The 25,941-nt window shown below is 41.8% G+C and overlaps 1 protein-coding gene and 1 long non-coding RNA gene across 3 annotated transcripts in view; one reads left to right on the top strand and one right to left on the bottom strand.

Annotated features, from left to right (window-relative positions):
• Positions 1–25,941, bottom strand: part of LOC310688743 — a 66,541-nt gene that overhangs the window by 29,240 nt on the left and 11,360 nt on the right. The gene's annotated exons all lie outside the window — the stretch shown is intronic.
• Positions 728–25,941, top strand: CKMT2 (creatine kinase, mitochondrial 2). Of its 2 annotated transcripts, none has more exons than XM_083465433.1 (10): positions 728–865; positions 11,946–12,107; positions 13,541–13,739; positions 16,357–16,452; positions 16,877–17,098; positions 19,717–19,802; positions 22,136–22,259; positions 23,863–23,997; positions 24,191–24,316; positions 25,692–25,941. In XM_083465433.1, the coding sequence occupies exons 2-10, from the start codon at positions 11,956–11,958 to the stop codon at positions 25,809–25,811; spliced, it is 1,260 nt and encodes a 419-aa protein (XP_083321559.1). In that variant the 5' UTR covers positions 728–865; positions 11,946–11,955; the 3' UTR covers positions 25,812–25,941. The 2 variants fall into 2 exon arrangements, with proteins under 2 accessions (XP_083321559.1, XP_083321558.1); XM_083465432.1 differs by having other exon boundaries at positions 734–865; positions 11,906–12,107.

Raw genomic sequence — 25,941 nt, 5'->3', positions numbered from 1 at the left:
CTGGAGAGGTTGCCACTCTACAGACACATACCTCCTCGTGTGGTGGGATTGCCCCCAAATTCAATCCTTTTGGACATTAGTTATTTTGCATATTTCTTGTAGGACTAAACGGAAACTAGAAGCCACTCCAGAACTGGCCTTACTGAATATCTTCCAAGACAGTAATGCACATTCACACTGCAAAGAACTCATATCATCTACTCTCAGCAACCAGGAGCATCATAACTAGACACTGGAGGGACCTGCCAGGAGTAAACATGGGCCACTGGTACCAAACCATATGGGAAACAGCCCTACTAGAAAAGCTCATCAACAAACTGAAACTAGCACGGGAACAAACAAAAGAGGATGCCTTCACCCTGGTGTGGCTCTCCTTTATTATATACACAGACCAACAAGACAACAACAGGAACCCACTGACCACATGAATTGAGATGGCTAAGCTGACCCAACATCCCCCTCCCACTCACACACACAAACAAAACTCACTGCAGTCAACTATAGGCAACCAACCATGCCCTGCCACCGCCAACAGAAACAAATATTTTTTTTCCATAGAGAAGTGAACAAAAATGCCAAGATTGAAAAATATTTCTCAGTAGTTTGTGCACTGTGTGGAAGATGGGGCCAATCAGGTCACCCTCTTGCTCCCTCAAGGACATGGCTGTGTAGCCAAATATTTTGAATAGACCTGAAAGGAATGGGGTTGGCCAGTGCAATAAATACTTCTCCCTTTCTTCCCTCCCCTGCCAGCATCTCATTTTGCTCCTCATATGACCTGTAATTTTGTCACAGCACTACTTGTCTGCTTCACACTTCTTTGCTCCCAGGCTCGTTGCAGGACGTGTCTGGCTTCAGCTTCAAGGTCAGTTGGACTTTGCCTCTGTTTATTCACCAATGGCAGTGACATTTCAAATGGGAGGGTTATTAAAAATGTTTTGAAAGTGCCATAGATTGTAGCCTTTTGGGAGATGCAGTTTGCTCATTTGCATAAGTACTCAGAAAACGGCGACTGTGGGATTTGTCAGGCTACTGTGCTTCTGACCCAGATAGCGATACCAAAACAAACATGTTAAATACATGAAAATAAAGCTTTATTTTATGCAAATGGTAATGTTTCTGCAGGCAGCCTGCTGAGCAGACAACTGAAAAAATGTCAGCACTGTCCATAAATGTGTTCCATTAACTAGAGAGGCTGAAATGGTATTGTAGATGGGCGTTTTTAATTGGTGTAACCGAACTCTGTATCCTAAGATTTGATCAGTATCAAGATTTATCTCTGTCTGAATTGCCAGCATCTCTCCAAGTTGGCCAACTGATCTCAGTAAAGAATTTTGCTTCATTTACATGCCTTGTTTGGTTTCACATCTACTCAGAAGTAAGCCCCATTGAGTTCAACGAGGTTTACTCCAAAGGGATTACAGAATAACAGCCCAGATTAACAAGTACTGTCTTATTTTTGTGTAATAAGCAAACATCAGATGCTGGGGTTTTGAACAAGTTAAAATAAACCCACTTCCAGGTCTATTCTCTTCTTTATGAAAGCAAATAGTCCTTTTTCATTGCTCCATATTTCATAAAATTGCACTACAGAATTCCGTAGAACCTTACAGTAACAATTCTAAACACACTTACTTGGAAGTGAGCTCTGCTGAACACAGTGAGACCTCTTTCTAACTAAATATGCATATGAATGCTCTGCTAGAGTGTTCCTTGCTTTTAAATTTTAGATCTGGCAAGCCTGTAAACAGATCTCATCTGCCAGCAGAGGAACTCGAGAGATTAATTATCGTTGATTATAACCTTCCCTGTCTGTTTTAGTCTAATCGGCAAACTAGCTATATTAGAGTAGTTACATAATATAACCAGAGCCATAGACTGTTACCCCTATGCTGCATAGAGTACAACCACTGTATATAGGAATTTAAGTAACCATGTCCATAGATTCTGTAGGTCAGTTCTGCATATGATTTAGTTGGATATCAGCCACAGAACACATATTTTATTTGAATGCAGCTTCTATCCAAGTGCTTAGGATCACACGCCAGACCAGCTTAGATTGCGATAATATGGCATAAATGGTTCATCAGGTAGTGTAGTTTAAAAGTTTGTGGACTAACTATAGAGTATTTTGAACTATTCTTTACCATGCTGGTGTTCATAATCAAACTCTGTATGATATAAAACTACTAGTACCTTACGATAATCCACAGTGATACAATATCCTAGCCTGACACAGGAAGTGCATTGTTTCATTTGCTTACATGATTGAGCGGTACTGAATGTACACAAGTATTACGATTAAAATTAAGATTTAATTAATTTTATGTATGTATTGGTTTGTTCATCTGCTTACTTTCTGAATTTATGAACTCATTCTTCAGTACTGATTCCCAAGGCGCTGGATCAGGAACTGATTAGCAAAACCTTGAAATACATTTTTATACTTTAGAAACAGAGCAGCCATTATTGTTATTTGATAACGGAGATAGTTCTCAAATACAGATGCACCAATGTATCTACCAAAACACTCTTTGATTTAAAAAAAATGATATTTGGGTTTTGTTTTGTTTAAGCCAGTGCAAGATGCAAATTTGTTCCTTTATCAGCTTTCTACTCTGTTTATCTTGTTGTTTCTTTGCTGTTTACATCTGTGCTGCATCTCAGTGGATGCATAACATTTAGCTTAAGCAGCAGCTTAAGGTGTCTTGAAAAAGTCAAGAGTCACATGACACACATGGCGCATTTCTATTCTACTAGGGCAGTATTTTATCTACCTCTATTTCTAAACGGCTGAGTTTCCTGCCAGTAGAATTTTTGCCTAAAAAGCAAAACTTCCTAATATTAATGAAAGAGGAAAAGAAATGAGCAAAGAGTGCTCCTGCCACAGCCATTTCTCCTTGCGCAGCTCTAGCTTCAGTGCTTTAACATGCAGTTTATAAATTCGCTGTGCTTAATCTGACACCGTTTGAACATGCAAGCCAAGGGGACAACTGTCCTGGAAAATGTTGCCGATATGGGAGGTGCTAACTTTAGGTCAGCTCTGAAGCTCCTGCCAAAAGTAACACGAGGGGTCTTTGCTGTTCTTAAACTGAAACAAATAGGAAGTGCTGGAGCTCAGTGTAGTAAAAGACATATCCTCTGACCTGGAAGACCTTTCCCTAATTTCATATGGGGGGGAGGGGAGGAGAGTTAATTGTGCTTAGTTAGTGATGAGGAAAATTCCTTTTGCACACAGCAAAATGTTGCAGTCCCAACTAACATGATACACGGGGCTCGGATTACAAGCCTTGGCACCTGCACTTAAAAGGAGCCTGGGGCCTGACTCTGGTACTTCCTCGACCGAAATATAGTGCTGAAACTGGATTTCTTATTGTCCTAGTTGCAGTGGGCCTGCCACACTGACTCTGCTAGAGGATGTCATGTTCTTCTTTATGCAGATAAACCTATAGGACAGAGTTTTCCAAACTGTATTTTGCGACACGTTAGTGTGTCAGCTGCAGTGTGTAGGTGTATCACGCAAATGCTACCAGGGCTGGAAAGGGGTTCGTTTAACCTGCCCTTCGCTGGAGTATATTTCTGTCTTATTTTGTGCTCCCCACTTCCCCCAGCAGTAAGAAGCCCATGAGCAGCGCTCCAGTGTTTAGGGTCCTTTGAGGAAGGTGGTGGGGGAGAGACAGCAAGCACACTGGAGACTCATAATATGTCTTTCGTGATATCTACATATTAACACATATAGAATCGAACCAATTGGATGTAAGCAGACTCAAAAAGCAGGCAGCACAACTGCTAATCCTGCATCAAATTCCACAAAGACAACTGCTTTCCCCCCATGTCTCTGCCCAAATTCAACCAGCAAAAAAAATCTCTTCCCTCTGCTTCTCTAGCTCACTGCAGATGCTTGGCTGCAACAAGGTCATGTCTGCTAGCATGACCTCAGTGGCTGCACTTTCAACATTTATGATTGGCTACAGATGTGTTGCATCAGGAGGCATAGCTAGCAGGGGCAGTCCTGCCTTCCTCTCCATGTGTTCAGTGTATGCATTTGGGACGGGGGTATCTGCACACTCCTCCTGCTCCTCACACAAATTATCATGGACATTGTTCCAAAGACTAGAGCATTTAGCCCTCTTCATTGGATCACTCATCTGGTTTGCCAGGCAAAAACTTCAGTGGTGTTTATCAGAGAAAAGCTAAAGTCATCATTGTATAATATCTACCTAAAGGTAGCTTGCCATTCTTTAGCAAGAGATCCCAGAGCACATTATGAATGTTCCAGATATGTTTTAGGACTGGACATTGACGAAAACAGGTTGCAAGGTGACTCGTGCAAGTTTTAGTGGCTAATTGCCAAACTATTGATTGAATTCTATTGTCAGCAACTAGTCTTCTGAGTATTTGATTTTCTTTTATTGAACGAACAAGTACCGTCTGCTTTGAAAGCTTGGATCACAGCACAAATCTGCTTGAAGAAATTCTGGAGAAAGGTGAAAGCTTTCAAGTGTTTGACCTTCTACATTGACTGCCCTCCATTCCTTGAAGTTCACATATCAGGCTCAGGTTAAGAAATGTTGCTCTAGAAAAAGCAATTAAATTTGCTCCATGTTTGTGGCAGTCAGCATTAGCTTGAAAGGTCAGTGATAACAAATTAGAGCAAGGGCCGCTTTTGAAATCTGTGCACAAAATTAAAATGGTGTGCTTTGTTTAGTCACCAGTGTTCTCTGTTAATTACTCCCACACAAAATCAGCTGCCTCATCTTTCGAATATGTCATGCATTGATCCCTCTTTTAATTCTCTTATAAAATGGAATCGGGGTGCCATAAATGCACTTAGCAGCTGTCTCTGTCCTAGCTGATGTGAGTTTCTCCATTGCTGTAGTCAGACACCTTTTGGCATTTTATTGCTAAAAGACCAAGTCACCTTGACTACTATATTATTGGGGCAGGACAGTAACTCCCTGGTAAAGCGCATGCATGCACAAAACCCTGAGATCAATCCCTGGTATTTCCAGGTGGGCAAGTCTGTAAAGCACTACTTTCTGAAACCCAGGAGAAAACCCAGTCAGAGTGGTAGGCAGCCCTCAGCTTGGTAGACCAACGGCAATGCAATAAAGCAGCTTTCCATCTTCCTAGCCACAACTTGCTTCATCCTGGTTGCAAATGGAACTCTCACGACCTTTAACTATGGCCCATTCAGAGACTCTTTGGGAAAGCTGGAGACTCTTGGATGCATGTTGTGTACTGAATTTATTTATGAATGTGTCCGCCCCAACAGCCACATTATATTTTAGGGAAGCCTCAGGGCAGCTTATAACACAAGTAAAAAACCCCAGATGAACCATATTAATATGGGTCCTCAGGGTTTTCTTTCAGGGGGAACTCACCAGAACTCAGATCCAACACCTCTCAGGTGGGCACCATTGGCATTCTAAGAGAAAGAGGGAGGCATTCATGGTGAGTTCCAGTACCTCTTTTTCTAGAAAAATAGCACTGTGGGTCCCTGTGAATTAGTTGAAAAGGCAGGAGGGGTTCATATGCTGGGAGGACTCACCCAGATAAAACTGTCCGTGATCAAAGAGGTCTAAGAAATAGTCCTCTAGCCAGAGTAGGATTGAACCATCTTCTAAAATAGGCAGCTTTATGGTGCAACTCTTCTCATTCTCTCTGCAGAAGTAAGTTCTGTTGCAATGGGCTGCATTCCCAGGTACAGGACAGCACCCTCTGGGTCTGGCTGGACTCAACCCCACAGCATGACACCAGACAGGATTTCATTACTGTTACTGCCAAGCTCCAGCCAAAGAAAGTTTCTTATAGGGAAACCAGCCAGACCAGCAAATGTGCCTCTTAATGGCAGTAATGCACAGTGGATCATGTCATACCGGCTGACTCCTATAAGAATTTCCAAGTCAGGCTTGTTCTGGTCAGAGCAATAACCAACAAGGCTGCTATGTTTTCCTGTAAGAGATCACCTTTGCTCCTCTAACCTGACTGGAGCATCTGGTATTACCTTGTTTGGTAGAGCCATAACTTTGATAGATGTGCTAAGTTATCCATACATCCCACAACTGGGTGAGAAGTCTAAATAGGATTGCCAGGTTCCAGGTTAGGGACAATAACATGATTTCAACCAGGGTTCTGCTCTCTCTGCTTGGATTCAGACTTGGAATATGGAAAGGAGGAAGAAAGCTATTATTGCATGGAATAATGTACAGAATTGCCTTGTCCTCAGCATCACGCTCACTGTGCTCTTGCTCAAATTCCTTGCATTCAGTGTTCCTCTGTGGGAAAAGACTGCATGGAACGTGCAGGTTATACACATTAAGGGTCTCTCCATGTGTTCAGTGTACAAGTTCTTAGACTAAGTGAAAAGCGGCATGAGACATTTTCATACAGTAGGTCTTAATATAAGGCTATCAGCTTGGTGGAAAATCAAGGGCAATATTTCCTTCCCAATTTCCCCTTCCAGATGCTAGGAGTATGGATAAAGACCAAGTGGTCTGTCTGAAAAAAAATATGCCATTGAGACATTGGACATCGTTTTGTTATGTATTTGAGGCATTAGTGCTAGGATGACACATCATTGGCCTCTGCTGTAGGGCATCAGGATATGTCACAGTAAAAGCAAACAAAACACATTCAGTTCAGCAGTATTGTCTAGGCTGCTCTCCAAGAGTAATGGGATTTAATTTAATAACTTCCACTTGCAGTAAAATAAAGCAGGGAAGTAATAAAGGCACCAGCAATGTGAGGAATTATACTGCAGATCCACACTGCACTCAGCGGCGGGGGGAAATACAGAACACACAGACCCACAACTTTTCTGAAACCCAACTCTGACTACCAGGAAATAATTCCTGGGAAAAGTATAGGCAGCGCAGATTCTCAGAAGTAAAACAGAACGGCACTAGCCAAAGAGTTGTGGCTGACACCTGCAGCACCCTTAACTAAATACAGTTCCCAGGATTCTTTGGGGGACGCCATGACTCTTTGAAGTGGCACTATACTGCTTCAAATGTGCATTGCCGATGGGGCCAGAGTATTATTGTGGCTCCATACTTCGAATCAACTGTAGAATTGGAAGGGACCAGTAGGAATATTTTGCCTAATGTGGGGCTCAAACCCACGACCCTGAGATTAAGAGTCTTATGCTCTACCAACTGAGCTATTGCAGAACTGAGGAATGCATGCTCATTACAACCCCTAAACAGAACCCTCATTGAATGGCGTTCTAATGAATGAGTGTAGGTTGCAAAGTGGACCCTCAATCATGCTGCTGCCCTCCCAATATGCATTCATTCTAGACACACACATAGACAACATCTGCAACAGATTTATGGCTGTGTGCATTCTGATGAAATAGTCATCATGCAAAAGTATTGAAATTACCACATCTGAAAGGAACTTTAGAATCAACCCTGTATGTTTTGTTCCCCCCACTTACACCCCTTCATTCCCCCGCCCCTCATTCCCCACAAGCTTGCCTACTCTCATCCTCCTTTGTGTTCTCCACCCACTCCTGTTGTTCTGTGCCTTCTGTTATGCATGCCTCACATATGGGAGCATGTACTAATTTTAGATGCTAGTTAAGAGCCAAGGTTGATGAAAGTAGCATAGGGGTGAGAGCAAAGGCAGCTCAGCTTGCTCCAGGATCAGGTGTTCTATCAGTTAATGTCACTGGAGGTTAAGGGCACATGGAATAAGCCACTGGGAAAAGCAGGACTGAAAGGGCTACCAGCTAGTAGCAATGTTTGAAAATCCAAGGCGTGTGAATTAGATTTACGCACAGCAGATAAATGTCTTAAATAAGACCACATCCACAAGTGAATTTCAAAACCAGGTCATTGTAACACCAAATAACCTGAATAAGGGAATGAATCACACATTGTTTTCTAACACAGAAAAATCCCCCTCTGTTGAATTTAACCATATCTTCAAGTTACCTGGTGGAGTGTTGGTGTGAAATGGTTTCTGTGAACTAGAGTCTTTTCCATGTAAACCACATTTGGACACGGGGTGAGGGGTAGAGCAATGACACCCAGTAAGGCTTTTTACAAATAATGTGATCCTCTACCCTAACGTTCAGACTTTTAAAGCAAACATCTTGTTGATATCATTTAGGCTTTTGCCTTTCCACATTGCAATTTTCTGATCTATCCAGCTCATTGTATGAAAGGGCTTCAAGGTGTAAAAATAATAAGTCAGCCAGTCAATCAATCACTGCTAGTACAATGTACATGATGACTGTGTCACATTCCATTACTTTAAGGAATGGGTGGGATATGAAAACAACTTTTCATGCAGTGCCTCCTTGCCAACAGAAATGGCATGAGCTAGCTAAACATGACAGACCGTCTGATGCCATTAATGTTACCTGTGACTTGATGGAATATCCTACATTCAACAGGGGCAATGCACGGGTTATTTTTATGAAGATCATTGTCTTGTTCTATTTTCTTAATTTTGACAGATTACCAGTCTAAGAAAATACACTAGAAGGCACAATCCCTTGACAGAATAAAAATGCAATATATATCATTCAGAACAGAAGCAATTCCAGCAATTTCATACCCCTTGGTATGACAGTATTTCTTGACCCTCATGGCTATTTTGAAGTCACAAGAATTACTTCTATTAACTGCAGTAAGCATTTAGAGATGGGCTCCCCCAAGCTCAAAATGGCCTGAGATTTCAGTGAACCTCTTGCTATGGAAAAGTGGACCTTAAAGGCTGTGTTCAATTAACTCATTTAATTTTGAATGTGAAACTAGACACTGGAGTCCTATCACCCTCTAGCATAAGCCCTTTGAACTTTATAAAGATGCATGTGTTCAATGGTGGGAAGAGGGTTTCTGCTTGCTCTAAAGTAGTCTGCCACCACGGACTCAGCTGCCACCCACAAATGTACACACAGAGAAAAGGATCAGTTGAACTAAAAGTGAAGGATGGGCTCCTTCCTTCATTGCTAGCTGAGCTTATAGCCACCCACCTCAATACAGACATTCTTAGCCTACTGAAAGATAAACACAAGCCAGGCAATGCAGTATTATGCAGCGTACAACTGAACCCACATGCACATTCAACACTTGTATATATTCGGATGCTGTTTCAGACTGCAAGGTCACAAATATGCAAGAGCGATACACTCACTAAGCCTGCACATACCTTAGATCTAAAGTGTAAAAGAGTCCCTAACTACCCAAAAGCAATGTGCCACAGACCAAGCAAATAAGAGAGCAAAAGAAAAGAAAGAGGAGGCATATCTGACCAAAAAGCGTAACACAAAGACAAGGATCAGAGATCTCTGCCTTCTGCAAGAGCTAAGTGTTTCTCTTAAAATCTTACACCAGCCAAGCAACCATCTCTTAGTCTTTCCCATTCCTTAGCCCATGGGCCAGCAAAGCATAGGTCTGACCTTTGAGAACATTGAGGAGCAAAGAGGTGTCCCACTGGAGCTTGTGGAATATCCAACTATTGAAAATCTGGGGTTTAAGAACAGTTCGCAGCCAACTATTCTCTACTGAGAGCGGAGGGGGGATATTGGTTGAGTGAATACTGTAATACCCTGTCAGGGGCTCAGGAACAGAGGCACAGGGGAGAGAGGAAATGGAGAGCGAAGGGGAAGAATCTGAGGGCAGCGTAGGGGAGTATGACAGTGACCCGAGAGATTCCATGAGCTTCTCCAGCGAATCAGAAGATTCCCAGAAGGAGGCACCGATGGTCAGGGCAAGGGGGGTCCCAGGGGGGACACACCAGAAACAGGGGGCCAGCGGGGACTCCCAGGGCAGCAGCGGGAGATCAGGACCAGCTTCCCCACCATAGCGTAGTCAGGGCCAGGGTCTCCTCCAGCAGGGAGAGAAGATGAGTCAGGGCTGACCACGCCTCTATCGGAGAGTGGGGGAACGGAGGGGAGGTCAGGTCCAGCTAGCCTCCCGGAAGGGGGAAGCAGTGACAGGAGCAGTGTAACGGTCAGGAGGAAGGTTGCCGGCTGGGCACGCGCGCCAAGTTCGAATGTACAGGCGCGTGAGACAGCAGAAAACCCGGACTGGGAACCGGGTCCTAAAGCCCGCCGGAGGCAGGGGGAAGACTCAGGGGACTCAGCGTCAGAAGAGTCTAGGAAGGGCGAGACCCCAGCTGACAGGCGGAGCCAGAGGAGGAAAGAGCAAAGGAAGAGGTGGAGCAAGGCTAGAGTCTTAAACTGGTGTCTGGGGGGAGGAGATTCAGACGGAGCTTCAGCGGTCTAGAGTTTCAGACGTAGAGCTGCACGCTGCGGCTGTGAAAGCGAAACTGAACTTCAATAAAGACTTTTGTATATAACAACGAACTGGCGTTGGTCCTTTGTGAGCTGGGACCTCGGGCAGCTCTGACATACCCTTATTCCTTTGAACAATTACTTATTTCCTGTATTTTTATCCTTTTGTTTACTCCAATAGGTTTGAAGTTGAAGGGACATGAACCTAGCGAGAAATGACTAACTGGTGTTTGTTGTTGCAATGAATAAAAAGTGAATTCATTTAAAAGTGTCACTGAAGTTCAGAGTAGTTTCCCCCCTCATTATTTATTGTCTTAATGAATGGAGCCTAAAATTACAACAATTAGTGAGGGGTGTGTGTCCATGAATTATTTCGAGGTTAAAAGGGGCTTGTCGTACTCCTGAAGTTTAGGAACCACTGGCTATAGTAACTGCTGCTAAATGATGAGGTTCACAGCACAGTGCATGCATGCATTACCACTTCTGTCACCTTGAAATGGGCTATAATGTACCCAGAATACAGTGGTACCTCGAGTTAAGAACTTAATTCGTTCTGGAGGTCCGTACTTAACCTGAAACTGTTCTTAACCTGAAGCACCACTTTAGCTTATGGGGCCTCCGGCTGCCACCGTGCCGCCGGTGCACAATTTCTGTTCTCATCCTGAAGCAAAGTTCTTAACCCAAGGTACTCTTTCTGGGTTAGTGGAGTCTGTAACCTGAAGCGTCTGTAACCTGAAGTGTATGTAACCCGAGGTACCACTATACATGGGTTTCTTACAAAATACAAGGCAGCTACTCTGTGATTACAGCAAAGGAACAATAGGTGGGCAAAGTAGGATGATATTCTTAATCCATCTTGACAACTGGGTTTCTAAAATGGAGGCCAGTCTGAATTTCAGGAATTAATTACTCCAGGTATGAAACATTTTATACCTCTCCCTCGAAGCACTATAAAACTTGGCTATAAGAGGACAGTTACTTTTTGCTTCTCTCTCTCTCTGTATACTTTTATGGTTTAGGGACCATAGCCACTTATTTAGTAGTTGCTTCGGAGATAATTGTAGATGAGAAAAAAAACCACAGTAGGTCAAAGTCATGTAAGAAAAAAATGAAGCATTAGGTTTGCTCCTGCTGCCTGTGTTTTGAGCCAAACATTTCTACTGAACTACAGGAATTATTGACGTGCTTCCTTTCCTTTGTTCAATAGGTCAATGCTTCTTCTTAGTGATTAAACCCTGATATGTGAATGTGCATGTCTGGAATGCAGAGACAAGTTTTCAAATGATATTTGCACTGAGGAATAATGGAAACTGGCATTTGCCACTGCACAGACCTATACAACAAAAGAAAACCACTGATACTGAAACGTATTTCAACAAATTGGTAAATTAAAAAAACCTAACAGTGAGGGGAATCATAAAGGAGAAAAACCTTTAATGGACTGGGTCCTGGCTAGCTTGACACTTTCTTCTTTATGATCCCCACCATTCCAATATTTAAGTTCAAAACTAACAACTTGAGTTGGGCTTGTAGAAGACAAGACTAGGTTTGAAACATCTGAGACTTCTGCTAAATATCTCCCTGCCTCCATAAAACAATCAACCAGTTGGCCCCATTGTCACCATTCTCATAGTATTACTTATGTACCTATTTCAGCTTTCATTGCAGATTTGTGTGCGTCTTCCAAAACTAATAGGTGACGAAAGATGGCCAGTACCTTCTCACGTCTCCTGGCTGGTCGAAGAACTGCAGTTCTCTTTGCAACAGTTAGTACCGGGGCGTTGACCACCGGATACCTGCTGAATAAGCAAAATGTGAAAGCTGGATCCTTTCACCAACAAAGACTATTTCCTCCAAGGTAAATACTTTGATTCAAATCATTGATGAACAAGTGTTGGGGCCTGTTGTTTGAAGGGCCTAAGTGTCTCCACTGAATACTATTTGGCAGTAAAGAGAAAAACAAGGCTGTTGAGTGGGAAGAGAGCCCAAGAAGCAAAGGTGTTGAAGAACAGCAGGTGAGAAGGTTGAAGAAGCAGGACAGAACTGGCAATGGATTTAAGTCACAGCTGCACCATACATTTAAGCACTGCTTTTTTCCCTTTAAAAATGTTTAGGGCTACTCTCATTCTGACTCAAGAAAATCACCATGTTATAGTTCAAATCAGGAAAAATAAATACAGTAAATGGACAAAAGTATAAAGATTCACAAAATGTTTAGGGGTATGCATACGCCTGCGTACCCCCAGAAAAAAGCACTGCATTTAAGACACACAGGTATACCACCTTAACAGGCATGGCTCTTTCCCCTCCCCCAAGAATCCTGAAGGCTGCAGTTTACTGCTCACAGAGCTACAGTTCCCAGCATCCTTAAGAAACTTCATTTCCCAAGATTCCTTGGGGGAAGCCATGTGCTTTGAATGTATGGCTCTGAGTTCTAGAAGACCTGCTCCCTGCCGTCTGGCATTTTCCCAGTTGCCCAGGGAGCACGGGGCCCTGACTGACTCCAGCTACAAAAGCTGAGTTTGCTGAAGTGGCCAGAGACCATCTTGGCTGTGTCTTAGTGCAGACCCTGATTGTCAAGCCTGAACTACAATGGGCAGGATTTGCCGCAACAGCAAATCCTGACTGTTTGAACTACAACTCCCATGGGCCTCAACTAGCAATGGTTGGGGATGATGGGAGTTGTAGTCCAAACCATCTGGATGGCAATAAATTGACCAAGCTGCTCTAAACATTACAGCAAGCTGGTTCACTTCCGTAATATCTCTAACAAGTATCAAAACAGTAATGAAAAAGTTATGTAAATGTTGTGAGCAGATACATTTCTAGGAATCCTAGTTGAGCTACATTGATTAATACCAGCTGCAGATTCATCTCATTAAATTTACTTGCACTTTAATTTTGCAGATTAACACAAAAGATATAAATTCTGAAGGTCATTTGTTTCCTTTCCATTTGCCAAAGTGCTTCCGTCCACTACTGAAACTGTCTCTGTGGTTTCAGCTGGAAGCCAGCATTCCCCTGGGAAGCACAGTATGTTTGCTTCCCCTACAGATTGTATAAGCCAACATGCAGCCACACTTCCCAGTTCCCTGCGATTTTCTTCAAACCATAACATATTCACAGTGTGCTTTCTTTTTTCTTTTTCTTTTGCTAGAGGCATAAAAGCAGATAGGCAAGTAGGATGCCGATTCTGCCCACCTTCCCTGATATGAACTTGAAAATGTAACCAAAGATTGCAGATCAATATGAATGCTTTACATTCCTTTTCTTTTTTTATTCTTTTACCAGCGCAGACTTCCCTGATCTTCGTAAGCACAACAACTGCATGGCTGAATGCCTCACTCCAGCAATCTATGCCAAACTGAGGGACAAGATGACTCCCAATGGCTACACGCTGGATCAATGCATCCAAACTGGTGTTGACAATCCTGGCCACCCTTTCATCAAAACGGTCGGCATGGTTGCGGGAGATGAAGAATCTTATGAGGTGAAGATTTTCTATTATATGCTGCCATCCACTTGTTTAGTTTGTACTTTTACTAGATGAAACAGTTAGATAACCACAGATTCTTCAAGCAGGGTGTAGTTTTAAAGGAAAATAGGACACTAGAGTGTACACAAAACACAAGGCATATGGATAATGATGGTAGTTGTTTCTCTTCCTTGTGGGATTGTTTCCCCCCTAAGCGGGAAGTTCAGTGAATAGAAAACACCATTAAAGGCACCCTCTGTATAATAATATCCAGGATAATAAATGCAGGCACAGAAGACAATATTTTATTTGCCTCCTGTAGCTGCCTTGTCTCTTGCTGGTAAATTCAGCTTGAGGTAAAAAAGTGGAACTGTTATTCACTAAATTGAATGAAGCAGAAATTCTGCTGTAAAAATGTGTGTGTGTGCGCGCGCGCACACACGCGCACACACACACACACATTCCTATACATAGACAGCTATCAACATGGGCGTAACCAAGGAGGCGAGGTAGGACAGCTGCCCTCCCCAGATCAAGTAAAACAACAGAAATACAGTGGTACCTCTGGTTGCGAACGGGATCCGTTCTGGAGCCCCATTCTCAGCATGAGCAGAACGCAATTGGCGTCTGCGCGGGTTGCGACTCACCGCTTCTGCGCATGACATCATTTTGCGCATCTGCGCATGTGCGAGCGACAAAGCCCGGAAGTAACCCTTTCCGGTACTTCCGGGTATCCTGAAAGAACGTAACATGAAGAGGACATAACAAGAGGTATGACTGTACTTAACTAACTGACCAATCAACTAACTAACTACCCCCCCCAACAAAAATCCTGGGTATGCCCACAGCTATCAACAACAACAAAATTGACCTCATCAGGAAGCTAGCCTGGCTATTTTAGGAATTGAATCCAGGAACTAGAAGGGTCTCAGGCATACAGCGTACCTCCCCCCCCAAAAAAATAAGCCAAATGAACAAAACACAGGCAGGATTTTATCCCTACATTTCTTATTTTCCCCTTTCTATTTTAGGCTAGTTTCTAAGGGGCTTTAAAAACTATTTTAGAAGGGCATCCATGAAGTTCACAACAGTTGTTTAGGATATGTCACACTTGAAAACTGTCTCTTAACAATTGTCAGCACCCTTAACGAATGACGGTTCCCAAGATTCTTTGGAGGAAGTGGCAAAATAGAGCTTTAAATATATGTGAACTGAGGCACAAAGCATCCAAATATCCTGTCACTTAACAAAAATCTTCAAAATCTTAAGAGTATTGATCTGAAATGACCTAATTTCTTGCGTCAAAATATAGCATGCTGATAACAGAATAAGTTGAATATTGTTATTAGGTGGGAAGTTTTGTGGTATATGGGGGAAAACCTAGGCATAATTCTGGGGCACAATACAGCTCTTCTCCAGACTGTGACCGAACAGTCAGAGCAGATTTTAAACCCAGAAGAGGAAACAATAAAGGTTCTGGAGAAAACAGGAGATGGAGGCTGTGTCAGGTGTTACCTAATATTTAAACTGCCACTGCCAGACATACTGGCTAATTAGTATAATCAGAAGCAGAAGTTAGTGATAGGAACTATAATTTTGTACAAGGCTGGAAAAAATTTGCCCCACTATAGTGATAACAGTCTCTAGAAACTATTTATTAATTTCTTTCTCTCTTTACTTTTGATCTCAGCATTAGTACTATATATATTAAAGGAAATTCAGGGTCTTTTTCTCTCTCACACATTCACCCACCCTACTTCTCACACAAACAAGCTACACTAGTTCCATTCTTCCCAGATTTGAAGAGCAAATCATCAGGCTAACAAGCCCAGAAGCCAATTGGGGATAGATAGATAGATAGATAGATAGATAGATAGATAGATAGATAGATAGATAGAAAATGGATCACACTTCAAGAGCAATGGTACTGGGAAGAAGGCTAAGCTACTGTCTAAGGGGGGTGGAATTTAAAGTGCATGCATGTAAGTGATGTGGTTAGCCAACTCATTCAATAACAGAGGAAAGAGGGGTATGAATGCCTCTAAATTGTGTCACATTGTATGTTAAGTATGTATCCTGCCTTTTTAAAAGATGTCTAACAATTAAAATAAAATCCTCCCAATGCAGTAGCATTAAAAAGAAAAAGCACAAAAATCAATTACAGAACAGCAACCTCTACTAAAACAATAAATTTAGTCTGGGATAAGGTTCACATCTCCCCAATGCCTGCCATAACTATAAACCCCAAATAAGTGAATCTCCTGAATGTCCCTATTTTGGGTGTTTCATAAAAAGGATGCTACCACCACTAAGAATGTCATGCTCCTTGTGCCAGGCATACTTTTTACTGGACAATGTTGGCACCCGATTTACTTGTCACAGTTTTCCTTTCCGTGCGCTTGACACATAACTTATCAAAGTTCTGCCTTTCTCCCCAATATTCCTTTCCCATCACTTCCTTTATTTCTTCGTCTCTGTGTAGCTCCTTCCCCTTAGATAGGAGGTCTGGTGTGTGGAATGTTCAGAAAAGTGAGGAGAATTAAAACATATCAATTGCAAATACACAAACGAGATGTAACCACCAAAGTGACTGGAAAATAATAATAATGAATATATGCCATTGACTCTACAGGTATTTGCTGAAATTTTTGACCCAGTTATCAAATTAAGACACAATGGATATGATCCAAAAGTAATGAAGCATCACACTGACCTGGACTCTTCCAAGGTAGGTACAATTTAGGACCAATGTAAGAAATCTTATCTGCAGAGAAAAGGGGCTGAGAATAACTATAAGAGTATATTGCCATGGATAGAATTAGCATCTGTGTACTTGTTTTCCAAGTAATATTTCTTACAACACATAGGACAGTGCTAGATTAACATTATCAGGTGTCCGCCTCAAATAACTGATTTTGAGTTAATGCCAAAGAACAGAAAATGATTTACTTCATGTATTAATGTTGAATTTTTACTCCCAGGGAGAGGTGCTTGTGGTATTTTTCTGCCTCGGGTATCAAAAATGGTCAGTCTTGGGTACTTGACTTGGGGATGGGGAGCACCATTTGCTGTTCTCAGGCAGAACAATGTATTTTGGCCAGTCTTAGACATCCCTTTCTGTGACATGAACTCCCTTTTTGTGTGTGGATCAGATCACCCATGGGCAATTTGATGAACGCTACGTCTTATCATCCCGTGTACGCACTGGCCGCAGTATTCGGGGCCTGAGCCTACCGCCTGCCTGCTCCCGGGCAGAGAGGAGAGAAGTAGAGAACGTTGTAGTCACTGCTTTGGCTGGGCTGAAAGGAGAACTCTCTGGGAAGTATTATAGCCTGACCACAATGTCTGAGAAAGAACAGCAGCAACTTATCGATGTAAGTACAATGCCCAGCCTGGAGGTGTAAAGGGATCTTACGCCGCTTACTTTTGCATACAGATGTTTTATGCACAGATAGTAAGCCCATTGTTAATGTTGCATTTGAATCCTAAACACCTAAAAATAGGCTGGAAAAAGTCCGAGAGGGCCTGAAATATTGCAAAAGGCTTAGGTATACCAAATGAAAGGGCTCTGCTTTGTTTGAACAATTATATTTAAGACCAATTAAGATATTTAAATATAAATATAGTGACAGTCTGCATTTTTTATTTATTTAGTGTGTCTAGATATGTAAATGTGAATTGCTTTCCTTCATTTTTAAAATAAAAAGCCTGGTGTGCAGTGGAATAGTGAGGTGGGAAAATAGTTTAGCCCTTTTCTCAATTCAAAAAACATTCTCTTGCTCTCCCCCCCCCCCCCAGCATATAACTTTTCTCCCTGTAGGTCAAAAAGAAGCTTGGGCAGACAAATGGTAGGAAATGAAAGGGTTAAGCACCACCCTCAATCTTCCACTCACTTTTGAGGTTGCCTTTCAGTCAAAACCCCAAATTGGGGGTGGGGGTGGTCCTTTGGGGCAAATGGGGCAGTGCCTCACCAACCGCAGTTTGCCCCCACTTGCCTGCCTTACCTCTTACAAGCAGTTCAGGAATGCCCTGGCCACCAGCCCCCTCCCCCTTAGTCTTCATTTTGCCCTTGTAGAACACAGCAGGGAAGAGGATGGGGACAAAACAAATAGTTGGCTCTTCCTGTCACTGGCTCTGGCTCCACCTACTGTTGCCCTCTCTGCTTTCTGCCCCACCAGTCCCAATGGGCACCAGCCACCATGTGTTTATGGGAGTGAAACCCTGGAGCTGTGTTGCATCTAGTATCTCCCTAGCCCAATGAATGATTTCCCTTCCAGAAAGTAAAAATGTAGATTTTGCAAAAAATAGTTTTTGAGTTTTTTAAAAAAGAAAATTCGCCAAAATCTACAACATGGGCCGCCATACATCCAGACTTCCCTGGACATTTCAGCGATTTTTGCCCGGGCGCTGATTACAACGGAAACTCCAGGCGTATGACAACCCTATTAGATGGTGATGATTATTTTCACCCATATTTGTAAGTAATAGGAATGCTTACAATATGGTGATGTGTAAAGCAACATTAAAAATCACATCCTTAGTACTATTATCGTTCTGGGTGATATTCAATGAAGTCATACCCATTAAAAATAACGGACTTGCACTACTTGGAGTGACATTGGATCTCACCCATTATGTCCATAGTTCAGGGAGCAACAAGTGAATTGGTGTTGCATTGGACACCTTTACCTTGATTCTGAGTAATCTGTATAGAAGTAGAAACTTGTGTTTGTGCAAACCATCACATTTTCATTTAGCTGTCCACATGCCTCTAACTGTGGTATTTTTATTTTAAAGGTGATGGTACTGTAAATCAGGGAATACTGTAAAAAAGCAGCACTGGATTTAATTTATACCTATTGTGTTCTCATGTACCTTGGTAACCTGTGCAGTGAAAAAATATGTACACCTAAAACTGCATTAAAGGGTGTATACATGAATGTCCTAATAAACTCTAGACACACAAAACAAAAATATTACAGATATTTAACTTGCTGCAAACAAGATCCATTAGCTCACCCCCCACAATCAATAAAGAAATTAAGGCTATAAATAAAGAACACTGCACAATTGAGCTGGGATTTATGCACCTGTACAGTGGTGCCCCGCAAGACGAATGCCTCGCAAGACGGAAAACTCGCTAGACGAAAGAGTTTTCCGTTTTGGAGGTGCTTCGCAAAACGAATCTCCTATGGGCTTGCTTCGCAAGACGAAAATGTCTTGCGAGTTCCTGCGGGTTTTTTCCCCTTCCCCCCCCTTTTTCTAAGCCGCTAAGCCGCTTATCAGCTGATCCGATAAGCCGATAATAGCGCTAATAGCGCTAATCTGCTAATCCGTCAATGGGCTTGCTTCACAAGACGAAAAAACCGCTAGACGAAAACAATCACAGAACGGATTCTTTTCGTCTTGCGAGGCACCACTGTAAATGAAAATTTGTTGGGGGAATAAAGATGGGGGGTGGGAATTATTCCGTTAAGAAATGAAGTTCTATCTGAGGCTTTATTTATGAGTAAAAACAAATGGGAAAGAGGAACATAATTAATCACTAATACGAAAAGGTCAGATCAACCTGACCTTTAGACTGCTATCATGGATTTTGATTAGGTCTCATGTCTGAAAAACCTTATCTTTAAGATTTTATTAAAAATTAGACACTGCCTAAAAGCTTTTGGCATACAAGTTGGATAATTGGTATAAAAATTCACTTTAATCCTTATACGTACTGTACATTGTTCTGTACATTGTTTCTCCTTTATTTCTTTTTTCTCAGTGTGGTTACAACTCTCTGGAATCATTGCGCTTGCAACAAAATAAAAACCTACCAAGTTATCTAGGGAAAGAATATTGTCATTTGCAGTGAAGAAGAATCCAGTGTGAATCTTTATTCGCTCAATGGTTGTGGATCGCATGTTCTTCCTGGCAATGATGATTATGAGACCTAAAATTCACTTCTTTCTTTCTTTCCCTCTGCCTTGCATATGCTGGTCTGCAGGACCATTTCCTATTTGATAAACCAGTGTCCCCTTTGCTAACATGTGCCGGGATGGCCCGTGACTGGCCAGATGCCAGAGGAATCTGGTATGGAATATGAATTGTGCACGCTTAAGCTATGAACAAATGGCTTTATTAATTCCTTCCTAACACAACAACAGCTGCTATTCCTAAAACCAAATGCATGCTTTTGCACACACGCACACTCTCATCTTCTTCCATTAATTAATTTTTAGGAGAAGTGCAGTGGCATACATAAAAAAGAAAGACAGGTGCTTGAGTCTATTATTCTATATCACCAGTGACAAAAAAGGTAGCATATAGCCCTAGTGACTGGATTTCTTTCTTCAGTTCATAAGGAGTTTGATTCATAGAAAAGTCTGAGGACAGGGTTCTTCTCCCTCAGCAGCTCTCTAAAAAGGCTCAAGGAGACCCTGCAGAAAGGGGTGCGCTTGAGGGGGGAAGGCATTAGTCATAATAAATAACAGAGGCATTAACTATAATTATAGTACAGTGGTACCTTGGTTCCCAAACTTAATCCATTCCGGAAGCCTGTTCCAAAACCACAGCTTGCTTTTCCATAGAAAGTAATGCAAAATGGATTAATCCGTTCCAGACTTTTAAAAACAACCCTAAAACAGCAATTTAACATGAATTTTACTATTTAATGAGACCACTGATCCATAAAATGAAAGCAATAAACAATGTACTGCAGTAACACAATCAATCAATCAGAAGCTGAATTGGGTTCCACGCAGTCACAAAAACAAAACAAAAAAGAGCGCAAAAACAAAAAAGCAAAATAAATAGCAAAAACAGACAGACCTCAGCGTAACACTTAAAACGGAGCACGTTTAGCAAAAGTTACTTCTGGGTTTGCAGTGTTTGGGTTCCAAGTTGTTTGAATACCAAGGTGTTTGAGAACCAAAGTACCACTGTATATAAGGATGAGCTTCTTATTTATACTAAAAGCAGTTTTGGATTGGTAGTATTATGGAAATTCAGTATAATAAAACCAATGTGATTTATCAGTAAATAATGGGATGAAAAGGAAGAGAACGAGAGAGAGATCTAAATGATTTGAAGGAAATATTAGTTCTGTCTCCCTGATATCCTGAATAAAGGCTAATCATTTGTGAAGATGTATGATGCTCTGAAGGAATTTCTAATCAGTGATGTCTTGCTACTTTGATAATGAATGAATGCTTCAGGACTGAAATGTGCTAGGTACTTTACATGAACGTTCAAACGTGACAGTGTATTAGTTTAATTCACTTTGTTACTTTTTTCCAAAGGAGTTTATTGTTTTATCTTTGAATGTGTCAGCTGTTATAATGTGTCAGTGTGGGCCAAAGTATATAAACAGAACTGGAACTTGCCTGTGTGTTGGTATTTAAATATCTGCAATAAAAAGTTGCATGGGAATCTTAGCCTGGATACTTTGGTGAACAAAAATAATCTGAGTGCAAATGAGCGATAAAATAGCAAAATATCCATTTCTTGCAAGACCCAGGTTTCACACTCTGCATCTTCAGTTAAAGGATATCAGGTATTAGGACAGCTACAACTGTCAGAGTAAATTCCCCATAAAGCAACTCCTAACATCCTGAAATGTCAAGTGTTGTGCTACTTTATTAAGCAAGACTTGCAGTAGCATACAAAGGTGTTCGACGCAATGCAGAAACTGGTCAGGGAGCATCATGTATGCAGCATGCCCACACACTGTCCTAAATGCTTTCTAGTAACCAAGAAGCTTAAATGAAAGTAGGTAACACAGAACACACTTGGCTCGAAAGCATGCTGCTGTAGCTACACTGAGGTACCATTTGCAGTTCTGCATTTATGTGCTGGGAGAGTATTTCACTGAGCATATAATGCATTTTGCATGCCTGTTCTGTTGTGAAACACTTGAAAAAATTAACTAATTTAAAGCAAAGCTGAATACAGTTTAGGCTTTAGACAGGACACACCTTCAAATGTTCTAGTCTCAAGCTACTATAAACTAGAGAGGCAGATTCCCTCTTTCCCAATTAAAAAGGATGAGCACGCTTTCCCTTTCTCAGTTCCCATAGCAGCACATGCCGCACGCTGCGTTCATTTCAGAGAACAAAACGTACTCTCTAGCGTAGCAGCAGTTGAGTACCAGTGGGATCAGGACTGAGCAGTGCTCTTTATATAACCCTAGAAATGGGAATGATTTTATCATTGGTACTTGTTCAGTGGAATGAAATGGCGGAAATCTTCACTAACCCTTATCCTTAACCTTGCCACAGTAATAGCACCGCACAACGCTCAATTCTGCCCACAACAGAGACAGATAAGAAAGGGGAGAGGTGAAACGAAACAATCAGGCGCCTGTGAGAATGGTTGTTGAAGGCTTGTGTGACAGTAATACCAATGCCTTGCTCGCTTCCAACCAGGCACAACAATGACAAAACATTTCTCGTCTGGATCAACGAGGAGGATCACACCAGGGTGATCTCCATGGAAAAGGGAGGCAACATGAAACGGGTCTTTGAAAGGTTTTGCCGTGGATTACTAGAGGTGGGCATTTTACAGAAAAAAATGTTTCTGAGGTTTAAGCAGTGGTAGCTCTGGGGTTGGGGGGCCCTGGGCATGACAGTCATTTGGGGCTCCTTAATGTTATGAGAGCAAGTCAGGCATAAACGTTTACTTAACTCTGTACACAAAGCTGCAATGAAAGTCGTAATACATTCATTGTGGTCAGTTTTTATTATAACCCCTCACATGCTAATTGTTGCAATTTTTGGCTCTGTTCATTGATCTGCAGCCTCAGGAACTGCCCATCACCCTCAAAGGTGCCTAAGGGGTCCACATAGCTGATGTTACCTGTTTCCCTTCCTAAACCTATCTACCCCCAAAGGAAGAGTCCCTCTTTCCCTCACTGCCTAGAACAGGCATAGGCAAACTCAGCCCTCCAGATGTTTTGGGACTACAACTCCCATCATCCCTGACCACTAGTCCTGTTAGCTAGGGATGATGGGAGTTGTAGACCCAAAACATCTGGAGGGCTGAGTTTGCCTATGCCTGGCCTAGAACAGTATCTTGCAGGCACATCTGCAGCTCAAAGAGAAAAATGTTGCTACCTGCATCAGCCTGGTCAGTACAGCGCAAACCTAGGATGGATAATCTTCAGGTGCTGATACACAAAGCCTTCCCTCTCAAGAATGGCCAGCCAAATCTCCTGGCAAATGTTTCCCTCATAAGCAAATTTATCCTGTTTTAATTGATTGGCTGCATTTTAGTCAATTAATCAAGTAAAATTTCATTAACTGGGTTACAGAACTAGCTTGCATATGCAGGATATGCATGGTGGGGGAAATCACATCCACACCTATGTCTAAAGCACTTTTATACCACTTTAGCAATCATGGAGAATCCTAAAAATGGTAATTAGTTAAGGGTGCTAACTTCACAGAGTTTCATTTGCTAGCAAAGTTGTATTTTTTTTTAAAAAAAACAGTTTTAATTCATTTAGAAATTTGTATGTTGCTTTTCTATATAAACGAATACAAAGCAGCTCACAAAGTTACTAAAACACATGAAAACAAAAATACTAAAAGATTAGTATGATATAAAAATTTCCCTAGCAAACCCAAATAGTAAAAGAGAAGTATTGAACAGCATTTCTCTTGGGTTTGAGTTCCATAATAGAGGCACCATTATAGAAAAGGCTTTCTCTCATGTCCGGGGGTGAGGGTGGAGATCAAATTACAAACCTGCGCAAATATAAATATTCCACTTCCTCAATAAATTCTGAGGGGCACTTCAATTCCAAAATGCAAAGTTGCAATTTTCACTACAGTTGCCCAGGAGGAAGTCCCAATGAAAGTGAACAGGACTGTGTTTTCTTTAATACAAATACTTTGTATGGAGAACTAATACAGTGATCAAGCTAACCCTCCCAAGTTGAAGCTTCAATTTAGAGATAATATTCTGTTCTTGCTTTCACTTGTGGAACACTATTGATGTCGGCAATCTTTACTACAAGTCTCTGATGCCAAAGATGGATCTCGTGCAATTATTATACAAGCTGCTAGGAGCTGTATTTTAACAGAAAGCCAGCACTGTTAACAGATGGCACTATCTGTACCCAGCAGTTCATTGCCTTTTATTTCCTTTGTAGGTTGAAAGGTTAATTAAAGAACGAGGGTGGGAGTTTATGTGGAACGAACGCTTAGGATATGTATTGACCTGTCCTTCCAATCTGGGAACAGGATTGCGTGCAGGAGTCCACGTTAAGCTCACAAAGCTCAGCAAGGTGCGTAAACCAACTCAAATGGCTTTTAATCACGAATGTCGGTAAGAACAATCCATACAAATTTGTAGTGCCTGCTTAGACACCTTTACACCTAGAAATGTAATGTGAAAATTAGGCAACCCTGCGTTTGCAAACATATACATCTTGAGGAGCAATCACTAATTTAGAAATAATATATTTCCTTTTATGGCAGGATCCTAGATTTGCAAAGATCCTGGAAAACTTGAGGCTTCAAAAGCGTGGCACCGGTGGAGTAGACACAGCTGCTGTAGCAGATATATACGATATCTCCAATCTAGACCGCATGGGTCGATCAGAGGTAAGATCCCCCCCCCTTTTAAATTGGAGCAAAACTTGGGGACAGCTTATTTATGTAAGCTATAGATACTACGGAATATTGTCAAGCTGAACATTTAATGTCTTCACATACACACAAGTATTGTAAACAGGAAACTCCGTGGCACGAACTTGCATTTACTTGACAAGCAAGACAAGAGCATGGAATGCACCTGATATGCCAAAAACATTTGTAAAAATTAGATTATTTAGACTCATGTATTTCAGCCCAGTGATCCCTTATGAGCAAAGGTAAAGAGAAACTGTTTTATGCTGAGCCAGACCATTGGTCCATCTAACTCAGCATTGTCCACACTGACTGGCAGCTGCTCCCCAGAGTTTCAGGTAGGGGACATTTCCAGCCCTACCTGGAGATGCCAAGGATAAAGCCTAGGACTATCTGCATGCAAAGCAAGTGTTCTACCACCAAGGTATGCCCCTTCAGTGCATGCTGTCTAAGGACACAGAAGGCCATTCTCATTTGTTTTCAATGAATGCATTAAGACGGTTGGCTGGCGTCTTGTACGCCCTCCTTCTGGAAACTCCTGCAGCCAAGCTGGTACCAAACGTATTGCTCTGCTTTAGTGAGGCTAAGGGGTGTGTGTGTCTTCTCATCTGGGCAGCCCAGGACCTCCCTACACTCTGCCCAGGCTTGGACCCTGGAGAGGTCACTTTGATGCTGCTAACGCACCCCAGAGATGCTAACACAGCAAAAACAATACAGGAGGCAACAGTTAAGAGTTACAGGTATCTGCAGCCACAGTAGTTTGACTTCACCCTTGGAGGCACAATACATTGTCTCTCGAGACTGACGGATGCCAACAACAACTCCTCTCCCAAATTGAAATGAACACAACAGACAACAAGATATGGTGATATGAATCAGGACAATGACCTAATTGTATAAGCCTATGCCTATGTGTATATTTTCAATGACTTCCTTGAGACCTGCAAAAATCATGCCAGACTGGAATAGATCCTAAACTGGTATCTGATCAATCCCCTTATATTAAAGCATGACTTATTGGGCCTATGCCACCTTTATATTCTCATTTCAGTACTTAGATGACAAAGGATCAGTTACCTGAAGAGGGGGAAACCAATTAAGTCGATACATTCATTATCCCCAAAGTACTTTCAAACCAAGTAACTTCGAGACACAGTCGCCCAAAAGGACTGCAAAGTTTCATTATTAGACATGTATCTTACAGTATATAACAAAATGATATTGTTCAGGGAGGATTCTTCTACCTAGTTTTACTGAACATGCGCATATGTTCTGTGGTAAATAATTATCCACAGAAAAACCAAGGTTTTTAAAACATAACCTCAGCAAGCTTTTCTTCTTGTTATTTAAGGTGGAACTTGTTCAGTTAGTCATTGATGGCGTCAATTACATGGTTGACTGTGAGAAGAAGCTGGAGAGAGGTCAAGACATCAAGATACCACCTCCCCTGCCACAGTTTGGAAAGAAGTGAAGCTGCTTCCAATGAGTATCAACTGACCTGCCATGAGTCTGTTGTGACAGACCTTTAATTCTGTATATTCAGTTCCTTAAATACTGCAACTTGTCAAATGGAAAATAATAAAAATAAGACGCTGTCAACA

The sequence above is a fragment of the Podarcis liolepis genome (genome assembly GCF_965112155.1).
Source record: "Podarcis liolepis genome assembly, chromosome: 11".
Lineage (NCBI taxonomy): Eukaryota > Metazoa > Chordata > Lepidosauria > Squamata > Lacertidae > Podarcis > Podarcis liolepis.
This window is presented reverse-complemented; position numbering and strand designations above follow the sequence as displayed.

Coding starts and splice junctions, on each gene's coding strand:
- CKMT2 (XM_083465433.1), top strand. CDS start 11,956: ATGGCCAGTACCTTCTCACGTCTCCTGGCTGGTCGAAGAACTGCAGTT. Junction 12,108..13,540: donor CAAAGACTATTTCCTCCAAG/GTAAATACTTTG, acceptor TTCTTTTACCAG/CGCAGACTTCCCTGATCTTC. Junction 23,998..24,190: donor AGCTCACAAAGCTCAGCAAG/GTGCGTAAACCA, acceptor CTTTTATGGCAG/GATCCTAGATTTGCAAAGAT.